The sequence below is a fragment of the Loxodonta africana genome, chromosome 4 (assembly GCF_030014295.1).
Source record: "Loxodonta africana isolate mLoxAfr1 chromosome 4, mLoxAfr1.hap2, whole genome shotgun sequence".
Classification (NCBI taxonomy): Eukaryota; Metazoa; Chordata; class Mammalia; order Proboscidea; family Elephantidae; genus Loxodonta; species Loxodonta africana.
Window position 1 is genome coordinate 102,733,437 of NC_087345.1, and position 25,678 is coordinate 102,759,114.

Sequence of the window (25,678 nt, forward strand, 5' to 3'; positions counted from 1 at the left end):
AGCTGAGCCAGAACCAGTACTATCAAACCATGTCTAATTTTAGTTTACCTAAGAATTTAAACATCTAGTAAAAACTTAGTTTTCTGACTAGAATTAAATAATTAAAGGCATAATCAACATAAAAACTTGATATACTTTAATATGCATCCTGTATCATCGGGACAGAACCTAGAAATCATTTTTAATTAACTCCCCATTGATTAATTGCCATTGAGTTGACTCTGACTCATAGGGATCCCATGTGTGCAGAACAGAACTGCTCCATAGGATTTTCAAGGCTGTGACCTTTCAGAAGAAGATCGCCAGGCCTATCTTCTGAAGTGCCTTTGGGTAGGTTTGAACCACCAAACTTTCAGCTAGTAGTCAAGTGCTTAGCTGTTTGCACCACCCAGGGCTCCTGTCCATTTCCATTGTTTGCCCTCAAAAAGCTTTCTGAACAGCATACAGACTAAGATATCTGTGTGAAAACTGGAAGAATGACTTCCCATTAACACAAAAACAAAACCTTCTTTTTCAGTATCTAATCATGATAAATTAGATATAAATGGAAAAGCCCTTCAAATATCCTGAGAGGTATAAGGATAAATGAAATTACTTCACATAGCTGTTGTGGAAAGCTCGAGAGTGCATTTTGGTGAAGCTCCAGCTTTTCAAGATGCTCCAGGTGACCACTTATGTGGCATCTCTGGCTCAGGGCATCAATATCTCTTAGTTCATTTGCTGAAAGGTCTAACGATGTAATATATTCTCTCTCAGAAGCCAGGGAACAAACACTCTCTGAATTCCTCACATGGGATTGAAGTTTTGTGGACTCTTTTGTCAAAAACAAAGAAACAACAGAAATATAAGTAAATAGCTTAAATTCACTTGGCAAATGTTTACTAAGCATCTACTAGTGTCCAGCTGTCCTCTCGGCACTGGAAATTAAGCGGAAAACCAAACTATGCAGCCTATATTCTAGCAGCAAATATATAGTATATAACTATTTAATATTAATTTTAATATATCAAGAAGCATAAATATAATAAAAAATAGACTTGAAGGGGATACAGAGTAGAATTCTTCCCCCAAGTATCTATTTACTTATGATTATTTCCAAATACATACTGAGTGAATCATCTGAAGACAGTATTTTTCTTCTTCGCTTCAGTAAATCTTCTTGATCGAAAACAGGTCCCTATTAAATAAAGATATTTAAATAAAGTCATTGTAATTTTTTGGAGTAGAAGAGAATATTCTATATGGACACATCCATGAAGTTTTAACAGGAAAATGTTATTTATTTATAATTTATGATAAAAATAAGCAAAAACGGCAAAGAACCCAATCATGAAACTAAAATAAAACAATCCATTTTAGTGTGAAAATGACCTTAGGAAGAAAGCATCTACTCTTTCTCCTTTACTTTAACTATAAGAATACTGTAAAGCAGAGAGGTTGAATCAAAAAATATATACATATAACTTCTCTTAACAACCAAATTACTTTTTCTTACTAAGTTAAGCCATTTATGTAAATTAGAACTGGCATATATGAAGACTGAGACCCATCTAGAATCAACATAAAAGAAACCTCATATTGTTTGACGTCAAATTCTGGTCAAAATTAGAACATAGGTTAGCATAGATCTTACCAAGAGAATCTGAAAATACAATGACTCCCAACTTTCACCACTAGAATTAGCGCACCCTTCATGTAAATATGCCAGAGTCCTTCCATAATTGCTAAACGCACATGAGGTTGAAATAATAATGGTTTTCTAAAAATTAAATGATTTTCAATACACAAAATAAATGCATGTCTTGATAAACAATGATATTATGTTATTCTATCTTGCTCAGTGTCCTTCGGGCTCCTATCTGGTTTTCTCAGAAATCACAATGTAATTTCTAGCTAGAGAGTTATTGGGGCCTAGCTACACCATTAGCCATAACTTAGCCTAGGTTCCACAGATGCAGAGTTCTGAAAAGAAGGAAGAGTAAAACCACTTTTAGGTGTATGCAGTACATATATACCTCAAACAAATTCAAATTCATACTCTACATGCTCAAAAGTTTACAAGTGTGAATTTAACATAATTTAGGTCTAATTTGCTTTCTAATTATGTACATAAAACTTTCATACATCAGGGAATTTCTGCACCAATAGTTCCTAGCTTTGTCATATAATTTTAGTTATCAAGAGATTGCCAGCAAAACACATACAGACACACACACACACACACACACACACACACACACACACACACACCACACTTTAACTTACCAGTGAATTGGAATGCCTCTGCAAATTTGGTGAACAACGTTGCAAGGTAGGTTCCCAGTAAAATTCTCCCACGTTAATTGAATTTGATTTCTTTTTCACAAGAAATGACCCTTCACTTCCTATTTTCAAATGATCAAATAACATAAAGAACAGTAAGAAAGCTGACTAGATCATAAGATGATGGTATCATAGTTCAATCATGGAAGATTAAACATATTTTCATTAGTGGAGGTTGCAAAATAATTCCCTTTGTAACATCTTTATTTAAAATCAAAATTATAAAGTATGTTGGCTTGTTATTTTCAAAATTCAACTACATTTTTCTTCATCCATAAATATTTATGGAATGGCTGTCCTAGTCTAGACACTAAGTAAGTTCTGAATAAAAATAAGCAGAGGGAAAAAAAAAAAAAAACAAGCATGCCTTGTACAAGCTCACAGTCCAGAGGGAAAGAGCCATATAAACCAACAGTTACACACGCCATAATAAATACATGCATACACAGGAAGTAAGGAACGTTTATATGCAAATCTGATTGATGTATTCTCTTCTGTTTCTTGGAATTCTTCCTAAAATTCTTTTATGTCTTGTTTTAAATTTTGGAATCCCTTTATTCAACATGTAGTACATCTCAATTTGAACTCCATAATCATAGTTTAATGTATGGCCTGACATTAAAGTAAACACAATTAGTTTAGTTGGCAATAATTGTTTTGAGAGAAAAGGGATGAGAACTAATTTTAAAAGTATGAATTTTCAAAAAATAAGAATTAATAAATCATATTATTAAGGCTGAATAATGTGAAGGCATTATTTTAAAATTATTTTTAAGATTGTAAATTTTACACTTTTAGGTTGGAAGGATAAATAATTAAAGTGCCAAAAACAAATTATGAAATCTATATATCCAAAGATCAATTTTAAAATATTCAATATAAATTTAGAAATTGACACAATTTCTGCCTGACTATATCAGTGCTTAGAAGTACATGGATAGCCTTAAATGCTTATACAGAAAATAAGAAAGGTCTAAAATCAGCAACCTAATCTTCCATATTAAGAATCTATAAAAGAAGCACCAATTAAAATAAAAATAAGTAAAAGAAAGGAATTAATGAAGATTAGAACAAAAATCAATGAAAAAGAAATTGGATAAACAATAGAGAAAATCAATTAAACAAAAATCTAGTTCTTTGAAAAGATCAATAAAATTGATAAACTATAACCTACACTGATAAAGAGGGAAAGATACAAATCACCAATGTCAAGAATAAAAATCACGCATAATTACAAATCCTAAAAACATTAACAAGATAATAAGAGAATCATTCCAAATAATTTTAGACCAATAAGTCTGGTAACTCATGAAAAATGGACACATTCTTTGAAAACCACCAGTATAGTATGGTTTTGGCGTGAGGATAAAGATACAGATCAATGTAACAGGATAAAGAATGTAGAAATATTAAACCTGAGTCAAAAAGAAAGAGAAAATTGAGAGAACCATCAATCCATTAAAACCAAAACCAAACCCATTGCTGTCAAGTGGATACCAACTCACAGTGACCCTATAGGACAGAGTAGAACTGCCTCCTGAGGTTTTCAAGGAGCGACTGGTGGATTCAAACTGCCAGCCTTTTGGTTAGCAGTTGTAGCTCTTAACCACTACGCCATCAAGGTTTCCATAAATCCATTAGTAAATTTATAATTTAAAATCTCCCCACCAAAAATTCCAAACAAAAAGGAATTACCATAGAATTCTATCAAACATTTAAGAAGAATTTAATACAAATCCTACACAGTCTTTCAGAAAATGCCTGAGTTGGGAACACTTGCCAAGTTATTTTAAGAGGTCAGCATTATTCTCATAACTAAATTAAAAAAAAAAAAACTAGACAGTAAGTCAAATCTAATAATATATAAAAAGATACCTAGGGATGCTGGTTGGGTTTAACATTAGAAAAATCAATGTAACTCACTCTATTAACAGAATAAAGGGGAGAAAAATGGCAATTTCGACAGATGCAGAAAAGCATTTTCTAGCACTCATTACTGATAAAAAGGCTCACCAAACAAGGGCTAGAAAGGAGCTTCCTCGGCCTGATAAAGGGTATATAGGAAAAAGACTACAGATAACACCATATTTAGTGGTGAAAGATTGAATAGATAGAAATCAGAGAAAGAGGCTGTTATGGATTGAATTGTTGCCCCCCAAAATATTGTTATAAATCCAGCCTCTACGCCTGTGGTTATAATCCCATTTGGTAAAGGGTTGTCTTTGTTATGTTAATGAGAATTAGTATAAGATGTTTTCAGTCAATTTCTTACAAAATATTTAAAAAGCAGACTAGGACAAGCAAGCAGAGATAGGTAAAGAGAGATGCCAAGGCACATGAAGATCACCCAGGAGCAGAAACTCAAAGAGACAAGGACCAGAGACAGAAAGCCTTCCCCTAGAGCTGGCACCCCGAATTCAGATTTCTAGCCTCCAAATTTGAGAGAGGAAACCCTGGTGGTGGAGTGGTTAACAGTTACCACTGCTAACCAAAAGGTCGAAATCCACCAGGCGCTTCCCGGAAACCCCGTAGGGCAGTTCTACTTTCTCCTATAGGAATTGACTTGACAGCAACGGGTTTTTTTAAACTGAGAGAAAATAAATTTCTGCTTGTTAAAGCCACCCATTTGTGGTATTTCTGTTATAGCAGCACTAGGTAACTAAGAGAGATGCTCATTCTTATAACTTCTATTCAATATACAGGAGGTCCTGGCCAGTGCAGTATAACAAGAAAAAAGGCATACAGATTAGAAAGGAAGAAATAAATGTATCCTTATTAGCACAGTGTGAACACAGAAAATTCTAAGAAATCTACAAAAAAGCTACCAGATCTCATAAGTGAGTTTAGCTAGTTTATAGGATACAAACTTAATGTAAAAAAAGAAATCAATTCTATTTCTGTACACCAGCAGTGAACTATTAGAAACTGAAAGAAAAATACAATACCATTTACAATAGCATCAAAAATATACAATACAAAATATGGCTGAGACAAAATTTAAAATATTTAAATAATTGGAGATATATACCACATTTACACGTTAGAAGACTCAATATTATTAAAATATCAATTCTTCCAAATTGATCTATACATTTAATCTATTCAAAAAAAAATCCAAGTATAATAGTATCAATTCTTCCAAATTGATCTATACATTAAATCTATTCCAAAAAAAAAATCCAAGTATAATAGTTCAAAGAAGTTATTAGCTATTTCAAAATATATACGAAAATGCAAAAGTCCTAGAGAAGCCTGAACAATTTTAAAGAAGAACATAAGAGGGCTTACACTACCTATTTTCAAGGCCTGCTATAAAGCTAGAATAATGAAGACAATACAGTATAGATACAGATCGGTGGAATAGAATAAAGAATTGTCAATTAATTTTGACAAGAATGCTGTAATTCAATTGGGGAAATACAGTATTTTTTAACTAATGGTGTAGGAACAACTGGAGAACTAAAGGAAAAAAAAGTAAACATCATTTACTCATACCATATATAAAAATGAACTTAAAATAGATTATTGACCTAAAGGTAAAACCTAAGATTTAAAAATTTTTAAGACAGCACAGAGAAGAAAATATTCACAAACTTGAGATAGGTAAAGACTTCTTAAATGGGATAGAAAAACTATGAACCATAAAAGAGAAAACCTAAAAACTGTACTTCAAAATGGAAAACTTCTGCCCTGTGAAAAATACCATTAAGAAAATGAAAAGACAAGGCACAACTGGGAGAAAATACTTACAATATATATATATATATACCCATCAAAGGACTTCTACCTAAAACTTATAAAGAACTTTTATAATACAATAATAAGATGAACAACCCAATTAGAAATTGGCAGATGACCTTAACAGACACTTCACAAAGAAGACACACGAATGGCAAATAAGAACTTGAAAATATTCTCAATATCAGTAGTCATCAGGAAAATGAAAATTAAATTCAAATGAGATAGAATTTAGCCATTAGAATGGCTAAAATTAAATTAACTGACCATATCCAGTGTTGGCAAGAACGTAGAGCAACCAGAATTTTCACGTATTGTGATTGGGAGTATAACATGGCAAAACCCTTTTAGCAAATAGCCAGACACAAAAGAATACATACTGAATGATTCCATGTTTAAGAAGCTCTATAAAATACAAATTTAATCTATGGTGACAGAAAGTAGATGAGTGGTTGCTGGGGGAGGGTGTGGGAAAGGGGATATTTTCTGTGATGAGGCAAAAAGAACTTTTCTGGTGATAGAAATATTACATATCTTATTTGTGCTAGTAACTACATGGATGAATAATTTTTTTAAAACTCAAGAAAATAGACACTTAAAATGGGTACATTTTATTTTATATTACGTTGGTTTAAGAAAAATACTTGGACTTGAGTCAAGAGATTTTAGAATGACTCTTGTTTTTTGTCCTCTCAAATACATTTTTTCTATCACTCAAAGTTTTCAATCATATCATGTTAAAAAAAAAAAAGGACCTCACCCCATATTTACAAAACTGGATTGTGTTAAATATGTCATCCCTCATCACTGTCATGTATCTTGCCGTGCCAATTTAGCAAAAAAATCATCTGAAATGAACTATTAAATTATTAATATTATTCTAATTATAATAAAGGTAAAATTACTTTTTTATGGAACACCTGCTATTTTCCAAGCACTGTTCTAGTCACTTTATATATACTATCTCTAATGCTTATAAATAACTCTGCAAGGTTGGCAACACGACCTTTAACAAGGTGAAGGTGCTTACACAAGCCACACAAGGATCCAATCAATAATGGAACTTGAGTCCAATTCCAGCCTGAGTCAGTATTTTCACTGCAATAGCCACCACTCACTGATTAGTGGTCAGTATTGTGCCACCTAGAAGTGCACAGATGCATTTTTTTTACAATAATTACCTTAATTGGAATTAGTAAACACTGTTTCAATAAACCAAAAAAAAAAAAAAAACCGTTACTGTTGAGTTGATTTCAACTCTTAGTGACTCTATATGACAGAGCAGAACTGCCCCATAGGGTTTTTAAGGAGTGCCTTGTGGATTCAAACTGCCAGCTTTTTGGTTAGCAGCCAAGCTCTTAATCACTTTGCCACCAGGGCTCTAGATGTTTCCAATAACGAACACATTTTTCCTCAAGTTTTTCCAATGAATTAAATCAGGCTTTTGCCTCAGTTTCTATTGTTCAATGCCAGTGTAAAACATAAAGGAAATTGTTTTTTATAATAAATACCTTCACTATCCAGATCATCACTTTGACCAAATACACAGTCCACAGAAGAGTCAGGCAAGAAGGTCCATTCATCAAATTTAACGAGTACATCTTCAGAAAAGCTCCCGTCACTGCTTGAGGCTGCTCCTTCTTCAGCAGCACTTTTCATCTGATGTCTGAGCACCATTCTTGCTAGGGTGGATCCTATATCTAAAAATATATTAAAATTCAATAATTATACAAACTTCAAGATAGACAGATATATACATATGTATTTATATGTATGTGTATATATATATTATATATATATAATATATATACATATTATATAAATATATATATATTTATATATATATAAATAAAATAAACCCATTGTCGTCAATTCTAACTCATAGTGACCCTATTGGACTGGGTAGAACTGCCCCATAAGGTTTCCGAGGAGTGGCTGGTGGATTTGAACTGCTGACCTTTTGGTTAGCAGCCAAGTTCTTAACCACTATACAGTCAGGGCTCCCTGTATATATATATACAAAACACACACATCAAAGCTTCTAGAGAATTTTTTATTCTTACTTCCAAAGTCTCTTTATAATAGTGACATTGCTTAATCAGCATATGGTGAGTTTAAATAAAAACAAGAAAATAAATCATAAAAGTTTATACAAAGCTTTGGAGTAGATGAAACTACCTTGACCCAGGAAAGGGCCTGGGCTTTGAAACCATACAGGCTTGTGTTCAAGTCACAAAACTGCCACTCACAGGTTATAACAGCTTCCTGAGTGCCAGTGTCCTCACTTAGAAAGTGAAGATGACAATATCTACAGTGTAGAGTTAAGGAAAAGACTAAATGAAATGAAGTATGGAAAATGTCCAGCACAATGCACGGAACATAGAAGATGCTCCAAAATTATATGCTTATTATTATAAAATATTTGCTAAATTGATTAATTCTGACTATTGGGAATCAAAAGGTCAGCAGTTTGAACCCACCAGATGCTGCTTGGAAACCGTATAGGGCAGTTCTACTCTGCCATATAGGGTCGCTAGGAGTCGGAATCAACTGGAATGGCAACGGGTTTGGTTATTATTGGGAAATTGGATGGAATTTTGAAGTTAACATTCTTCTTATTTCATTATATGTTATGTTCTCCTATAAAGAAATAAGTTGGCAGAGTCCTTACATTTTCTGTTTTTGTACATATAGCCTAAAGTTTTCTTTAAAGATTATTTTCATAGCTCACATTGGCATGTTTATGTGACTCAGTGAAGCAGGACCTGGGTATGTTTTAAAGTTATGAATCCAGACTTCCCATAGCCAGCCAGGGAGCTAATTTCTTGACTTTTTTTCCAGACATAGTCTTTTCATATACAAGCATTTATGACTAAAAAAAACCATATCCCAATTGTTTTTATACACATTTTACACATTAGCATACTAAAAACACTGTAACCTGTCTTTTTTTTTTTTCACTTAAATTGTTTTCTGTATCAGGACATTTAGATTTGCCATTTCTCTCCCAGTGACGCAAAGCACTCTAGTACATGAATGTACTAAAATTTATTTGCACAGTTTATTTTGGGAAATATTTAGGTTTTCTTCCCTATTTCTCTGCTGTTATAAACAATGCTTTAATGTGCATCCTTGTAACCACTTCCTTGTGCACATTGAGAATACCTGTATCATGTATTTCTGTTAGTATATTGCTGGGCCAAAAAAGAATGTACATTTATAATATTAGTGGATATTGCCAATTTACTCTCAAAAGAAGAAATGTATATATGAACAATATGTGAAGTTCCTGTTTCTATACATGCTTTTCAACATAATTTATTACCAAATTTTTATTTTTGCCAATGTTACATGTATTTAATGGTTATCTAATATGTGCAAAACTCTAGTATATATGCTAAGGTTACAATATTGGACAAGACTAACACTCATTTCATGACACTTATAACCTACCCATGAGTCAGAATCAACTCAATGGCAACAGGGTTTATGATTTACTGGAAGATACCAGAAGGTAAAAATTCAATTAGTATATAATATGATATGTGTTATCACAGAAGGAAGAAATAGTTAGCTATGAGAGCACCTACAAAACCTGCCACCCATACTTCGTGGGGTCAGGAATGCCTTCTTGTAAACAGTGACAACAATGCGAAGGCAAAAAAAGATGAAGAGATAGTAAAGTGAAGTGAAAGGATAGGAAGTTAGGTAGCCATAATTACACTGGAGAAAGCCTGGAAGGAAGAGCACACAAAGCACTTAAGAAACTGGGAGAAATCCAGCTGGACGGGACCTTTTAAGGATATCTGAAGGTTGGAGACTTTGAATTTGTAGAGGCACCAATATGTATGGATGAGTATTTTTTCCCAGAAGCCCTATCTGGGTGAAGGTGAGGAAAAAAGCAGACTGATAGACTGGCCAAGACTAGGGTGTGCCTGAAGAATGCACCAGAAAAATGATGAGTAAAGCAAATGTGTTATTACCAAGACAGATCTTAAGGTGAAGAGACAGGGAGTTACCACCGCTATGGGGAACAAGTGGACACGAGGGGAAAGAGGGTAAAAGCTGGGAGCTCAAGGTTTAAAAACATGTTTAGTGTGAGTAAATGAGAGAGAGCTGATAAGATAGAAATGTTATGAGGGATGATGATAACTTATCAGTATATATAATATATACAAAATATATACTTACTTGAAAATCTAAAGAAAATACAAGTGTAACTTGATATAAAGAGTATATATTAACTTGAAAATGCAAAGTATATATGGTTGTGTTTGCTTTTACGTATTCGTTTAAATGTATTTGTAAATGTAAGCATACTAAAATTTAGAAAGTCTAGAAAAAAAGAAATATCCATGTTAATTTTATACAAGAGATGTGATAAGTTATTTTTATATTCTTCCTTATAATTTTTCCATATTTTCTAATTTCTAAAATGAGCATGTATTACTTTTTAATAAAACATAAAAGATATTTTTAAAAAAGAAACTCCTCATAAAGCTCCTACTGTTTCTGCTTTTTTTTTTAAGAAATATATTTGCTATCTCATAACTTAAGTATAATATCTCTCTCAAGCATTTCATGATACACACACCCCAAAAAAGATATTCAAACCTTTTCAATACTTTGGCTTAAGCTGCATCAAAAGAGAGTGAAAATTAACTAAAAGATTAGTGACAAAAAAGAAAAAACTAAAAACAACAGACTAGTACAAAAATTTGGTAATCAATTATGTTGATAAGCTTATGTAGAAACGGAAATGTCACATACATTGATACTTACTTGTTTGCTTTCTTAAATTAGATGTCTTATCTGGAAACAAAGGAGCAAGCCAAGAAGGCTCAATTTTTCCCATGCAAAATCCACCAAGGCAGATGCTATTATTGGCCACGTCCAGGGCAAGCCTCCCTAAGAGCAAACTGATGATTTGGCTGTCGCCTTTCCCAATGCTTATTGTCAGGGCTTTCCGGACATCTTGTTCGCGGGATCCACTGTTCAATAACAGTTCCACCAATTTGGGACTGCTCTCTTTCTCACACACCTATTAAAGAAAAAAAAAAGTCATATATTAAAAACCTATATTTCTTGTTTTTGAGAATGGTAAGTTGAACTTGGTGTGATTTTTTTCTACACCCTTACAGATAGATTGAAACAAAATAAAATACAGCAAAAATCATCCTTGAAACAGACTGGGAAAATGAAGTAAGACTAAAAAAAACAACCAAACACATTGCTGTTGAGTTGATTCCAACCCGTAGTGACACTGTGAGACAGAGTAGAATGTTGCATAGAGTTTCCAAGGAGTGGCTGGTGGATTTGAACTGCTGACCTTTTAGTTAGTAGCCAAGCCCTTAACCACCAGGGCCCCAAAGTAAGACTCCCACCACAAATGTCAGAGTAGCATAAACCAAATAATCTGCCACAGGAGAATCGGTTATCATGAAAGAGGTAATCTCATATGGAGTTAGAAAACTTGGGTCAGGCTACATCAATTATACAAGTTGCTTACATTTTTTAGGCTTACATTTGCTCATCAGAAGACATCTAGGAAACTACCTATTACCTTATACAGGAAATACTACTTCTCTTCCTTCATTTTTAACATAGAATAACTAAATGGTAATATAAATATCATAAAATTCCTTAATGTCACATACAAAAGACAATCATCACACATCTCTGATTTTCTTGACTCTTCCAGGCACCAATATGTATGGATGAGTATTTTTTTCCACAAGCCCTACCTGGGTGAAGGTGAGGAAAAAAGCAGACTGATAGACTGGTCAAGACTAGGGTGTGCCTGAAGAATGCATCAGAAAAATGATGAGTAAAGCAAATGTATTATTACCAAGACAGCCCTTAAGGTGAAGAGACAGGGAGTTACGACTGCTGTGGGGAACAAGGGGGCACTTTAGGAAGATTTTAGTAATATCTCTAGTAAGTACTGAGCACTTTTAAAAAATCACCTCTATGAGATGAAACAGTTAACATTTACCGTAAAGCAAAGATAAGAAGGTAAGGGGGAGGGAGAGGGAAGCAAGATTAATGGAAAAAGAACAACCACAATAGAAACAATGAGTACATTGACATGTTTTGAAAAATGTAACCAATGTCACTGAACAATAAGTATAAAAACCAAAACCAAACCCAGTGCCATCAAGTCGATTTCAACTCTTAGCAACCCTGTAGGACACAGTAGAACTGCCCCACAGAGTTTCCAAGGAGCGCCTGGCAGATTCAAACTGCTGACCCTTTCGTTAGCAGCCGTAGTACTTAACCACTACACCACCAGGGTAAAAAAGTAGATACTGTTAAATGGTAACCTAGTTTGCTGTGTAAATGTTCACCAAAAACACACAAAAAATATTATTTAAAATAAAAGGAAGGAAGGGAAGAAAAGAAGGAGGAAGGGAGGGAGGGAGGAAGAAAGAGACTAACAAACTCAGTCATAGAAGCAGCTATCTAAGACACAAATATTGGTCTCTACTCATCCAGAGCAAAAGAGAAAGAAAGAAACCCCAGATTCAGAGAAGGAACTGGTCTACAGGGCTGTCTACATGAACCATGGCCTCTTTTACCCTGAGACCAGAAAAACTAGATGGTGCCCCACTATCACTACTGAATGTTCTGATCAGAAATACAATAGATGGATCCTGATAGACAGGGAGAAACATGTGGAGCAGAAGTTTAAATTCTCAAAAAATCCACTTACTGGGCCAACTGAGACTGGAGGAATTCCCAAGACTATTGCCCTTGAACCAAAAATACCCCCTGAAGTTACCTTTTAGCTAAATAGTAGGTTAGCTCAGAAAGAGTAAAGTATATCACCCTTGAGTACTGCACTCCTTTAAAAAAATCATCTGTATGAGACCAGATGGCCAACAATTACTCTAAAGCACAGACGAGAAAGCTGGGGGTCAGTGAGACTAGGTTAATGATAATGGAACAGCTAGAACGGAAATAATAAGAATGTAACCAATGTTACTGAACAATATGTGTGCAAATTATTCAATGGGAACCTGTTTTGTTATGTATGCTTTCACCAAAAATACAATAAAAAAAATTTTTTTTAATTCAATCACAAATGCTTTCTTTGGCGGTCCAGCGAATTATTATCCCTAAGTCACGGGATTTACTGTCAACCTTGTACTAAGGTGATTTATGTTTTATCTCCTTCCTTGCCTCCCATACAAACATAAATACTTAGAAACTATCTTGAAGTAGGAAACTCCTTTCATATTCTGTATTTATATCTAGTACTGTGCTTGTACATAGAAGATGCTCAGTACATTTTTGTAGAAGAAATTTTCTTGGGGATTAAAAGCTCTCAAGCTGTTTTTGGGTATATGGTGCCACAAAGAAATATATATAAAAAAATTGTATCAGACAAAAGAAATATATGCCAGTAAAAAGATAAAAAAAAAAAACTAATTTCTTTAAATCTCATGTATATAGTTCTTCCTCTCAGAATATTCACACATTATTCTGAAAATAGTTTCTATTTCATGACAGAAAAAAAAAAATACTGCTTAGAAATGCCCAGTCTAGCATATAAGTAGTAATGAAGAAATCTCAGAATATAAACAAAGGTTTTCAAAAGTATAATTTATCCTTTGCAATCTTCTTTCCCATCTTATACTTTACAATTAATATGTGTGACAATCAAAAGCAAATTCTTGTAAAATACTAGCCCAAGAGACAAAACGGGCCACATAAAACAGAGACTCCATCAGCCTGAGACCAGAAGAACTAGACGGTACCTGGCTACCACCAATGACCACTCTGACAGAGAACACAACAGAGTCCCTGACGGAGAAGGAGAAAAATTCTAGTAAAAAGATCAGACTTAATGGTCTGACTGAGACTGGAGGAACCCCAGAAGACATGGTCCCCAGACACTCTGTTAAGCCAGAACTAAAACCTTCCCAAAGTCAACTCTCCTGACAAAGAATAGACAGGACTATAAGACATAAAATGATACTCGTGAAGAGTATGCTTCTTAGTTCATGTAGATACACAAGACTAACTGCACAGCTCCTGTCCAGAGGTAAGAAGAGAAGGCAGAAAGGGTTAGGAGCTGGTTGAACAGACATGGGAAATCCGGGGTAGAAAGGAAGAATGTGCAGTCACATTATATGGATAGCAACTAGGGTCATATAACAATGTGTGTATAAATTTTTATATGAGAAACTAACTTAAGCTATAAACTTTCACCTAAAGCACAATAAAAAAAAAAAAAATTCTTCAACCTAGCATTCAAGAGTAAATGAACAACCCCTCTCCCACCACCACACATTTACTGTGGGATTAAGCGCAGTCACTGAAGAGGCAGATTCTCCACCATTTATCAGGAAAGCCCCCACATGTCTACCAGTTTGTTGTACCGTGGGGGCTTGTGTGTTGCTGTGATGCTGGAAGCTATGCCACCGGTATTCAGATACCAGCAGGGTCACCCGTGGAGGACAGGTTTCAGCTGAGCTTCCGGACTAAGACAGACTAGGAAGAAGGACCTGGCAGTCTACTTCTGAAAAGCATTAGCAACTGAAAACCTTATGAATAGCAGCAGAACATTGTCTGATATAGTGCTGGAAGATGAGCCCTCCAGGTTGGAAGGCACTCAAAAGATGACTAGGGAAGAGCTGCCTCCTCAAAGTAGAGTCAGCCTTAATGACATGGATGGAGTAAAACTTTCAGGATCTTCATTTGCTGATGTGGCATGACTCAAAATGAGAAGAAACAGCTGCAAACATCCATTAATAATTGGAACCTGGAGTGTACGAAGTATGAATCTAGGAAAATTGGAAATCGTCAAAAAAGAAATGGAACACATAAACACCGATATCCTAGGCATTAGTGAGCTGAAATGGACTGGTATTGGCCATTTTGAATCGGACGATCATATGGTCTACTATACTGGGAATGACAGCTAGAAGAGGAATGGTGTTGCATTCATCATCAAAAAGAATGTTTCAAGATCTATCCTGAAGTACAGCGGTGTCAGTGATAGGATAATATCCATACGCCTACGAGGAAGACCAGTTAATACGACTATTATTCAAATTTTGCACCAACCACTAGGGCCATAGATGAAGAAATAGAAGATTTTTATGAGCTGCTGCAGTCTGAAATTGATTGAACATGAAATCAAGATACACTGATAATTACTGGCCATTGGAATGCAAAAGTTGGAAACAAAGAAGAAGGATCAGTAGTTGGAAAATATGGCCTTGGTGATAGAAACAATGCCAGAGATCGAATGATAGAATTTTGCAAGACCAACAACTTCTTCATTGCAAATACCTTCTTTCACCAACATAAACGGTGGCTATACACATTTTTTTTTTTATACACATGGACCTCACCAGATGGAACACACAGAAATCAAATTGACTACATCTGTGGAAAGAGACAATGGAAAAGCTCGATATCATCAGTCAGAACAAGGCCAGGGCTCGACTGTGGAACAGACCATCAATTGCTCATACACAAGTTCAAGCTGAAACTGAAGAAAATCAGAGCAAGTCCCCGAGAGCCAAAATATGACCTTGAGTATATCCCACCTGAATTTAAAGACCAACTGAAGAATAGATTTGACGCATTGAACCCTAGTGACCGCAGACCAGACAAGTTGTGGAATGACATCAAGGACATCATCCATGAAGAAAGCAAGAGGTCACTGAAAAGACAGGAAAGAAAGAAAAGACCAAGATGGATATCAGAGGAGACTCTGACATCTCGAGCAGCTAAAGCAAAAGGAAGAACTGATGAAGTAAAAGAACTGAACAGAAGATTTCAAAGGGCCTCTCGAGAAGACAAAGTAAAGTATTGTAATGACATGTGCAAAGAGCTGGAGATGGAAAAACAAAAGGGAAGAACACGCTCAGCGTTTCTCAAGCTGAAGGAACTGAAGAAAAAATTCAAGCCTCGAGTTGCACTAGTGAAGGATCCCATGGGGAAAATATTAAACGACGCAGGAAGCATCAAAAGGAGACGGAAGGAATACACAGAGTCATTATACCAAAAAGAATTAGTACATATTCAACCATTTCAAGAGATGGCATATGATCAGGAACCAACGGTACTGAAGGAAGAAGTCCAAGCTGCTCTGAAGGCATTGGTGAAAAACAAGGGTCCAGGAACTGATGGAATATCTATTGAGATGTTTCAACAAACAGATACATAGCTGCAGGTGATCACTCATCTATGCCAAGAAATATGGAAGACAGCTTCCTGGCCAACTGACTGTAAGTGGTCCATATTTATGCCTATTCCAAAGAAAGGTGATTCAACTGAATGTGGAAATTACAGAACAATATCATTAATATCACACGTAAGCAAAATTTTGCTGAAGATCATTCAAAAAGGGCTGCAGCAGTATATTGACAGGGAACTGCCAGAAATTCAGGCCAGTTTCAGGAGAGGACATGGAACCAGGGATATCATTGCTGATGTCAGATGGATCCTGGCTGAAAGCAGAGAATACCAGAAGGATGTGTATCTGTGTTTTATTGACTATGCAAAGGCATTCGACTGTGTGGATCATAACAAACTATAGATAACACTGCGAAGAATGGGAATTCCAGAACACTTAATTGTGCTCATGAGGAACCTTTGCATAGATCAAAAGGCAGTTGTTCGGACAGAGCAAGGGGATACTGATTGGTTTAAAGTCAGGAAAGGTGTGCATCAGGGTTGTATTCTTTCACCATACCTATTTAATCTGTATGTTGAACAAATAATATGAGAAGCTGTACTATATGAAGAAGAACGGGGCATCAGGATTGGAGGAAGACTCATTAACAACCTGCGTTATGCAGATGACACAACCTCACTTGCTGAAAGTGAAGAGGACTTGAAGCACTCACTAATGAAGATCAAAGACCACGGCTTCAGTATGGATTACACCTCCACATGAAGTAAACAAAAATTCTCACAACTGGACTAATGAGCAACATCATGATAAATGGAGCAAAGATTGAAGTTGTCAAGGATTTCATTTTACTTGGATCCACAATCAACAGCCATGGAAGCAGCAGTCAAGAAATCAAAAGACGCATTGCATTGGGCAAATCAGCTGCAAAGGACCTCTTCAAAGAGTTGAAGAGCAAAGATATCACCCTGAAGACTAAGGTGCACCTGACCCGAGGCATGGTATTTTCAATCCCTTCATATGCATGTGAAAGCTGGACAATGAATAAGGAAGACCGAAGAAGAGTTGATGCCTTTGAACGGCAGTGTTGGCGAAGAATATTGAATATACCATGGACTGCCAAAAGAACAAAAAAATCTGTCTTGGAAGAAGTGCAGCCAGAATGCTCCTTAGAAGCAAGGATGGTGAGACTGCGTCTTACATACTTTGGACATGTTGTCAGGAGGGATCAGCCCCTGGAGAAGGACATCATGCTTGGCAGAGTACAGGGTCGGTGGAAAAGAGGAAGACCCTCAATGAGGTGGATTGACACAGTGGCTGCAACAATGAGCTCAAGCATCACAACGATTGTAAGGATGGCGCAGGACCGGGCAGTGTTTTTTTCTGTTCTGCATAGGGTCACTATGAGTCGGAACCAACTCGACGGCACCTAACAACAACAACAACATTAGGAAAGAGACTGCAAGCGAGTTATTTAACCTCTCTGTGACCTAAATTAGTTCCCTAACTATATAATGAGAATGGTATAATGAGAATGGTGTCCCTGGCTGGTGCAAATGGTTAAGCACTCAACCACTAGTCAAAAGGTTGGCAGCTTGAACCCATCCAGAGACTCCTCGAAAGACAGGCGTGTCACTGTTTCCGAAAGGTCACAGCCTTGAAAACCCTATGGAGCAGTTCTACTCTGCATGCGCTGGATCGCTGTGAGTGGGAATCAACTCAATGGCAAACAACAACAACAATAATGAGAATAATACTAAGCCCTACACATGAGTTGTTACGACCATTAAAATGTGCAAAGTATTCAGAGCAGTTCCCAGGTGGTAATGAGCACCACAGAGGTGTTTGCTACTATTTTTAATTAGATTTTGTTATACTTACTCTTTCCATCATGAATTGATGAATCTTACCTTCATGCTCATTATTAGTCCTCCATATTCCTCCCTACCAATCATATACATTACAATCTTATACTTTCCTCAGAATGCCTAACTTAATTAACTCCATCTTTGCTCTGAACAGCCTTTAATTAAGCAGCCTCTTGGTACATGAATAAATAATCTTGATTATTTTCCACTGGTACAAAATGAGGTATAGTCAACCAATCCTCTCACTAATACTTAATCAATGTTTACCGTTTGCTAGATACAAGTAATGTTCGGTAACTAGGATGGATTTTTTACGGTTAGTGTATAATCCATGGATGTAAAGATCTGATTTTTTTCAAGAAAAGACGACATAAATGTGCACATTAAGCCCAAAAGAATGTGGGAAGAGAAATAAACTAAAAAGCTTTTTGTATAGAAAGATTTGGATACTCTGAGAGAAGAGTAGACAGCATTTCCTGTGGGAAATGCAGTGCAATTACACTCAGGTGCTTTTATACTGTTTCCTTAATAGGAACTTCGGGGGCCCTGGTGGCACAGTGTTTAAGAGTTCAGCTGCTAAGCACAAAGGTCAAAACTAAAAAACCCAGTGCCTTCGAGTCGATTCCGACTCATAGCGACCCTATAGGTCAGCAGTTAGAACTCACTAGATGCTCCTCGGAAACCCTCTGGGGCCGCTATACCCTGTCCCATAGGATCTCTGTGAACTGGAGATGGCTCGATGGGCAACAGGCAATTAGACCTTTGAGGATGAGGTTTCTTTTTTAGTTCTTTGGCATCCCCGAGTAATATTAATGCAAGTAATATGCATGCAATGATTTGCATACAAAAGATGTACGATAAAAACTTATTAAATTATTGGGAAGGAAACAGTCTAATTACCCTTAGTAATAAACAGAGAGGCAATTTTCCCTAAAAGTTGCTTGCTTAAAATAAATTTGACTAAATTTTGTTTTACATAAGGATAATGGTGCACGAAAATGGGTTACAAGTTCATTTTCTTTTTGTATCGATTCTTAACACTACCTTAATCTTACAGTTGATAAATCCATTTAAATCCATACTCAGGAAAATAGGAAATTAAATGAATTAAGGCTTAAATTATTGGAAAACACAGTACTGTTATGATTATTTAATGATACATATTAAATCACTACATAATTGCTTTGTTAAAATATTATTGAATTTCTAGAAAACATATATAGTGCTGCCTGAATGTCAATATAAATTCTAAAATATATAAAACCAAGACAAACCTGAAACACAGGTAACACATTTTATCACATATTTATTGAATACTTACTGTATATAAAGCAGTGTTAGATATTTTAAATGATACAAAGATGAAAACTGTACAATTCTATATTCATACAATTCACAAAATCTAAAAGAGGTACACACAAATTGTCATGGACTTACAGAAGAAGTAATTCTTAATTTTGTTTGGGGGTTTGGGGACTTGGGAAGGGCTTTATCAACCAAAGAGAATTTGGATTTGATTTTGAAGGGCAGAACTTTGATGGGAGGGATATGTGTTTGTGTGGTGCAGGAGGGAAAGGATAGAAGGAGAGCATGGCTACAGTATTACACAACTTAAAAAAAAGGTTGCCATTGAGTCAATTCTGACTCATAGTAAACCCATGTGTGTCAAAGTAGAACTGTATTCCATGGAGTTTTCAATGGCTGCTTTTTTGGAAGTAGATTGCCAGGCTTTTCTTTCAAGATGCCTCTAGATGGATTTGAACCTCTAATCCTGCAGTTAGCAGCCAAGCTCATTAACCATTTGCTCACCCACTGTATGCGCAACTTCAGGGGGGCCAATAACTGGCATGTCCATGTAAAGGATACCCCTAAAGGTATGCAGAGCACAGCCTGTCCAGTAATACATACTCATCCTGAAGGGAGCACTTTCTAAGCAGAGAAACTACAAACAGAGAGAAAATGGTTGAAAAGTGATCAAAACAAAACAAAATTGTACATGAGCAGGGTGTGGCTAGAGAAGAAGTTGCATAGAGATGCATATAAGGAGACAAATTTGAAAAGTTATTTATCAACTTTAACAAGGTAGGTAGACAAATAAAATAAAGGACTAGATTGACAATACCTAAAGGTCCCTATTACCTCTAAAATTCTGACTCTAAACTCCTACTACAAATCATAAGCCATGAGCAATAAACTGGCAAATTATGAAGTGAAGAATAACGGGGTGTAAGTAAGAGCTATACAGTGGTAGAGTCAAGTAATAAAGACAACAGTAAGGCCTCGAATATTTACCTGACAAATTAAGGATGTTGACTCCTTTGCTTGATTGGCGTCAGCTCCCAAAAGAAGCAAGCATTCAGCCATGACACTGTTATTCTGATCACATGCTCTCTCTAGCATCACACTTTTTAACTCATTATCCACAGCTACTTTTGCAAAGCACTTGCAACAAAGATTTAGAAACTAAAATGAAGAGTGGAAACACAAATTAGAGTCAGCAAAATATATAACATTTAGCATACAAGTGAAAAACATTGTACCTGTTGATTCTTTTGTTCCATGATGCTGGAAGACATCTGATAGAATACTACTGAGTCAAATGAGTGATGCACCAGCAGCTTGGAAAAGGATACTGACAACTCAAGTATTGCCAAGATTGTCTGAAATCCCTGAAATTATGATAAACATTAATAACAATAACAAGCAATTCTAGACAAAAATGAATGAATAATATAAAACAGAGATTTTCTGTATATAAGTCTTCAAACCTGGATGTTCACTTAACTAAGTAGATATCTTTATCTTTATTGGCTTCATTCTTTAAAGCTGTTAACTTTGAAATAATCCTTTAAATACTCTTTGCTTTCTTATTTTTTTTCTTATTATTAAGAAATATAATAGACGTACAGAGAATAAAATGCTAGTTAACAAACTATTCTCTAGCAAAGCAGGAAAAAACCTAATATTCTAAATTTTGGCTTTTAAAGACCCCTGTCTGAATCCACACCCTGTCCTACAGGGTCGCTGAGAGACAGAATCCACTAGATGGCAACGGGCAGCAGGGCTACGGATGCTGATAGACTAGTGGATTTTCTACTACAAAACTGCAGGTTACGTTCTCTAGATAGCCCAGCACTTCCTCAACGTTCTTCTGAAATTTTAACTTCAAAGAGACAGGCGTGAGGGCCTAGATTTTACTCATGTTGAGTCTATTTGGAAGGAACTCTGAAAGCACTTGGAGGTTTACATTTTTATAAAATAACTTACAGAGAACTGATCAGTCACACCATTCGTTATTTTTAGAACCACCTCAAGCAGTTTTCTGAGAGTACTCTGGGGTCTCCAACCATGTGATATTTTAAGGAAAGACTAGACTTTTGACTTCAGTATTATTCTGCTTGGGTAAACTCATCAAAGATCATATTAACATCTCTACTTTTATTAAAACTCTTTCAGCATAATATCATAATTAAATGGTCCAAATATTATTATTTTGAGTTCTTCAGATGCTGAGGCTTTACAAATACTAACATTTGATAAGAGATGTAGTCTTAATTTATATAGGTCAGAAGGATATGCGGTCCACCCACCTCTAGAGCAGAGGTCCTTGCAAACTCAAATTCTGCAGCAAAGCAGATATATGAATGTGTAGAATGCACATCATTCAAATAAAAAAAGTTGTAAATGCTGAGCTGGCCTAATAAAATATGCTGGCAGGCCAAATTCAGCAGTTTACAACCTCTATTATAAAGGTTTATAAAATTTTTGCCTATATAAATTAATCCAGAAAAACTGAGGGCTTCATCATACCTGTCTAAAATCATTTCCTTTCCCTAGGATTATTTTTAATGAATTTTACCTTGACCTTAATCAACCTAGGTTGAGGCACATCATAAAAAATAGATTTATAAAACCCATTGATAAAACACTTTTAATCTAAGAAGTTTGTGTGCTCAGCACTTTATAACTAAAATCTTTACATACCTTATCTTATTTACTAATAATATCTGCACAGTGGCTAGAGACTAGATATTTTTATTCCTGATCAATGCTGCCTTTTATGAAAATGTTTGCTGAGTGTGGTTTATGAAAGATGCAAACTCCATTACTACAAAAACCACAGGGAAGGCAGAGACTCCTAAAGAAACAATTTTGCTAATACAAGAAATAACTGAGACAGATTTATTTCTTAATCTTCCCTGAATTAACCGACCTTAGGAAAAATCTTGGATTCCTTATAAAAAGAGTTATTTTATACCACATTTTAAATTTTGCTTGATGAAAAAGGCTAAAAATACTGTTTCACTTAAAAAAAAAAAAAAGGAAAAGAAAATCAAGAGGCAATTACTAGAGGTAAGCAAATCACAATAAAGCATGCAGAGTTACAAAATTTGGAATAATTGAAACTTCCATTTATCTAAAAGCTAAGAAAGCAAAGCTCAGCTGGTCGATATTTTTAGCACATTCTCTGCTCTTTTATGGGAAAGACAAATGGCAAATAGACATGCTGATTTTAGGGATTTTAATAATGAAACTTAGGATCTTTAGAGATTCAATTCAGTCCTCTTCACCTTCTCTAATTAAAATACTATGAAATGATACATGGTTTTCAATTAATTAGAACACCACCATTAATGCAGAATGGGAATTGCAAACTGCTCTGCAAGAGAAATCAGCACAAGCTCTGAAATTGGTTACAAAATAACGCACATACATTCATCTGTACTTCAGCAACATCCTTAAAGCGTTGTAAGCTGGAAACCAGAATTTTTGCCAGCAGATGCCCATTTCCTATGCATAAATTCTTCTTTGTAATCAAGCATCCTATAAGACTTAAACCCAGACATTGAATTTCTAGAATAAGAGAAAACAAATAAATAAACAAATATAATATTTTAAATCTCAGACTTAAAGAAAACTTTTAAAGATATCCAACTAACAGCTATTGGCCTATAAAAATGTATTGTAAACCTAAAGTACAAATTGTACCAACCTTGGTCATCTGGATACATCTGCAGTGTGTGAAGTACCGAATCAAGAGCACCTTCCAGGGATAACATCTCTAATGCATCAGGAAAATGTGTAACAGAAGAAATGACTTTTAATCCACATTTCTGAATCCCAGGATTTCCAGTGAACTAAAACCAAATGGACAATTAAGAATATTTACCATTAAAAATAAGATCTTCATACTTACCTTAGTTAAAAAAAAACAGTTATAGACCAATAAAATATAAACCAAGTAGCCCAAATACAAATCAGTATCCTTGATTCTGCCTCCCATATTACAAGTTAGTTTTATTTATTCTTAAAGAGCTAGCACTTTAATATTAATTCAGTGCCTGTTCTGTGGAGGCACTGTGCTAAATACTTCACATGCATTGTCTTTTCACAACAATTCCATAAAATACATGCTAATATCATTCACATTAGCAGATGAGTTTAACTGACATTGAGAGGGGCTGAATAACTTTCCTAAAGTCAGATAGATTTAAACAGAAGAGATGAGATCCAAAGCAAAGATGTTTGATCTCAAAGCCTGCTACATAACCAGTCAAATGGAATGCTATCTCTCACCATAGAAAATACTGACTGAAAATTTACTCTTTATTTCAAGTTCTTTGCATGCCTTATCTCATTTGTTCCCTCAACATGCAATGGGTTCTCATGAGGCAGGCTCACTAAACCTGACACGTGATGGAACAAGAGCCCAAGTCACACAGTGACACAGACCATGACTTGAATATAAATGTGTCACCTTAAAAGCCCAGGGTTTTAATCACTACATCTTTTAACCTCTTTAATCTGGACTATTTACAGATAATGAATTGACATCATTTACAGGAATTCTGGAGTCCCTGGGCAGTGCAAGTGATCAAGCGTTCAACTATTAACTAAAACTTTGGTGGCTCGAATCCTCCCAGAGGCATCTCAAAAGAAAGGCATGGTAATCTGCTCCTGAAAAATCAGCCACTGAAAATCTTAGGGAGCACAGTTTTACTCTGACACACTTGGGGTTGCTGTGAGTGGGAAATGACTTGACGGCTACTGGTACAGTGCAGTACAGTACAGGTATTCTCAGGAAGGCCACTCTTTTTTCCAGGCCATTCTACTCATTCAATGAGAAGAAAACAGACAGGGGTTAAAAGATACACTTAAATCTAATAATAATAAAAATATGTGGCAGGCATCGTACTGAGTATTTTACACGAATTACATGGGTTATCTCATAAAATCTTCATAATAACCCTAAGTGAAAAATCATTATTATCTACATTTTATAGACAGATAATAAAATCAAGATTTAATTTTGCTACAAATTAAAGGTAGTAAAGGTGGATTCAAACTCTGATTCCAGGACCACAAATTTAACTACTAAAACGCTACATATAATTAAGACTACAGAAGCAAATATTGTATAATCTGTCACAACTGGGTAACAGAAGGGAGAAAAGATGAGGAAATGGAAATATACTAATTTCATCAAAAAACAGTTTGCATAGTATGTTAACACATGTTAAAAAAAAAAAGTATCTGGAGAGTACTTTAACATTCATGGAAAATTGGACATTTTTCCAAAGTAGCACTTAGGAATCTTACCTCATTGTCTTTAATCCCTACATAAAATTACATAGTTTGGAAGTAGTATAATTTATGTGATTAGCCCCTATTGATGATCATTGTATTGTTGGCACAGACTAAGTTAACCTGTAGTAAACACGCCAAAATTTAATTGGCTTAAAAACAGCAAAGGTTAATTCTCATTCATGCTACATGGATGTTTCAGGTCAGCAGGCGGCCCCTGCTCATCACATTCACTCAGGGACCTCGGCTGATGAAGCAGCCACCATCTCAAACAGTGCAGGTTATGGTGTGAAGGTTCTGGAAGGTGCCTCACCAGTAAATAGTGGCCCAGAAATGACACACATAACCTCCACTTACAACCGTTTAGCCAAAACTACTCACATGATCCAAACTAGCTACAGAAGGGTCAAGAAGTATCAACCCAGAACCAAGAGAAGGTGAGCTAGAAGTGTTTGGAAAGCAGCACAAAGACTACCACATAAGCACTTAGTTCGTTGCCACATTTTTATTTATTACAAATAATATCACAATAAACATACTTGTCCAAAAATTTTTGTGTACATGTGGAAATATATCTATATTATAAATTCTCAGAGTGGAACTGCTGTTCAAAAACATGTACATTTTTAATTCCAATAGATATTACCAAATTTCCATCCAACCAGATTATTCTTTTTTAATTTTCATTTTTTAATGATTTTAGTTGAGAGCCTTTTCATGTGTTTATAAGCCAATTTCAATTTTTTACCTTTAAATCTCATCTATCTATAATATTATGGCAAAAAGAGTATGTTCGAGAACCAGCTTCCTTTGTTTTCCCAAAATGGCTGGAGAGTTAGCTGTTACAATGTATTACTGAATAATACATTTTCAGTGGTTGTGGAATATTATATACTAATTACATATTTTCATTTGAGTCTATTTCCTGAATCACCATTATGTGTCATTAATCTATCTCTTCCAGTGCCAGTATCACACTTTTTTAATCACTAACATTTTATAACATATTTGATTA

At 35.3% G+C, this 25,678-nt stretch overlaps 1 protein-coding gene across 6 annotated transcripts in view; it reads right to left on the bottom strand.

Moving 5' to 3' along the window:
* The window catches only part of LRRK2 (leucine rich repeat kinase 2), a 159,702-nt gene that overhangs the window by 89,633 nt on the left and 44,391 nt on the right, over positions 1-25,678 (bottom strand). For all 6 annotated transcript variants that reach the window (XM_064284381.1, XM_064284380.1, XM_064284384.1 and 3 more), the window contains 9 exons: positions 23,072-23,216; positions 22,793-22,932; positions 20,619-20,747; positions 20,371-20,541; positions 10,843-11,101; positions 7,572-7,760; positions 2,266-2,384; positions 1,108-1,177; positions 596-813 (listed from right to left, as the gene is read on the bottom strand). In XM_064284381.1, coding sequence (XP_064140451.1) covers positions 596-813; positions 1,108-1,177; positions 2,266-2,384; positions 7,572-7,760; positions 10,843-11,101; positions 20,371-20,541; positions 20,619-20,747; positions 22,793-22,932; positions 23,072-23,216 — 1,440 coding nt within the window. The remainder of the gene's footprint in view (positions 1-595; positions 814-1,107; positions 1,178-2,265; positions 2,385-7,571; positions 7,761-10,842; positions 11,102-20,370; positions 20,542-20,618; positions 20,748-22,792; positions 22,933-23,071; positions 23,217-25,678) is intronic.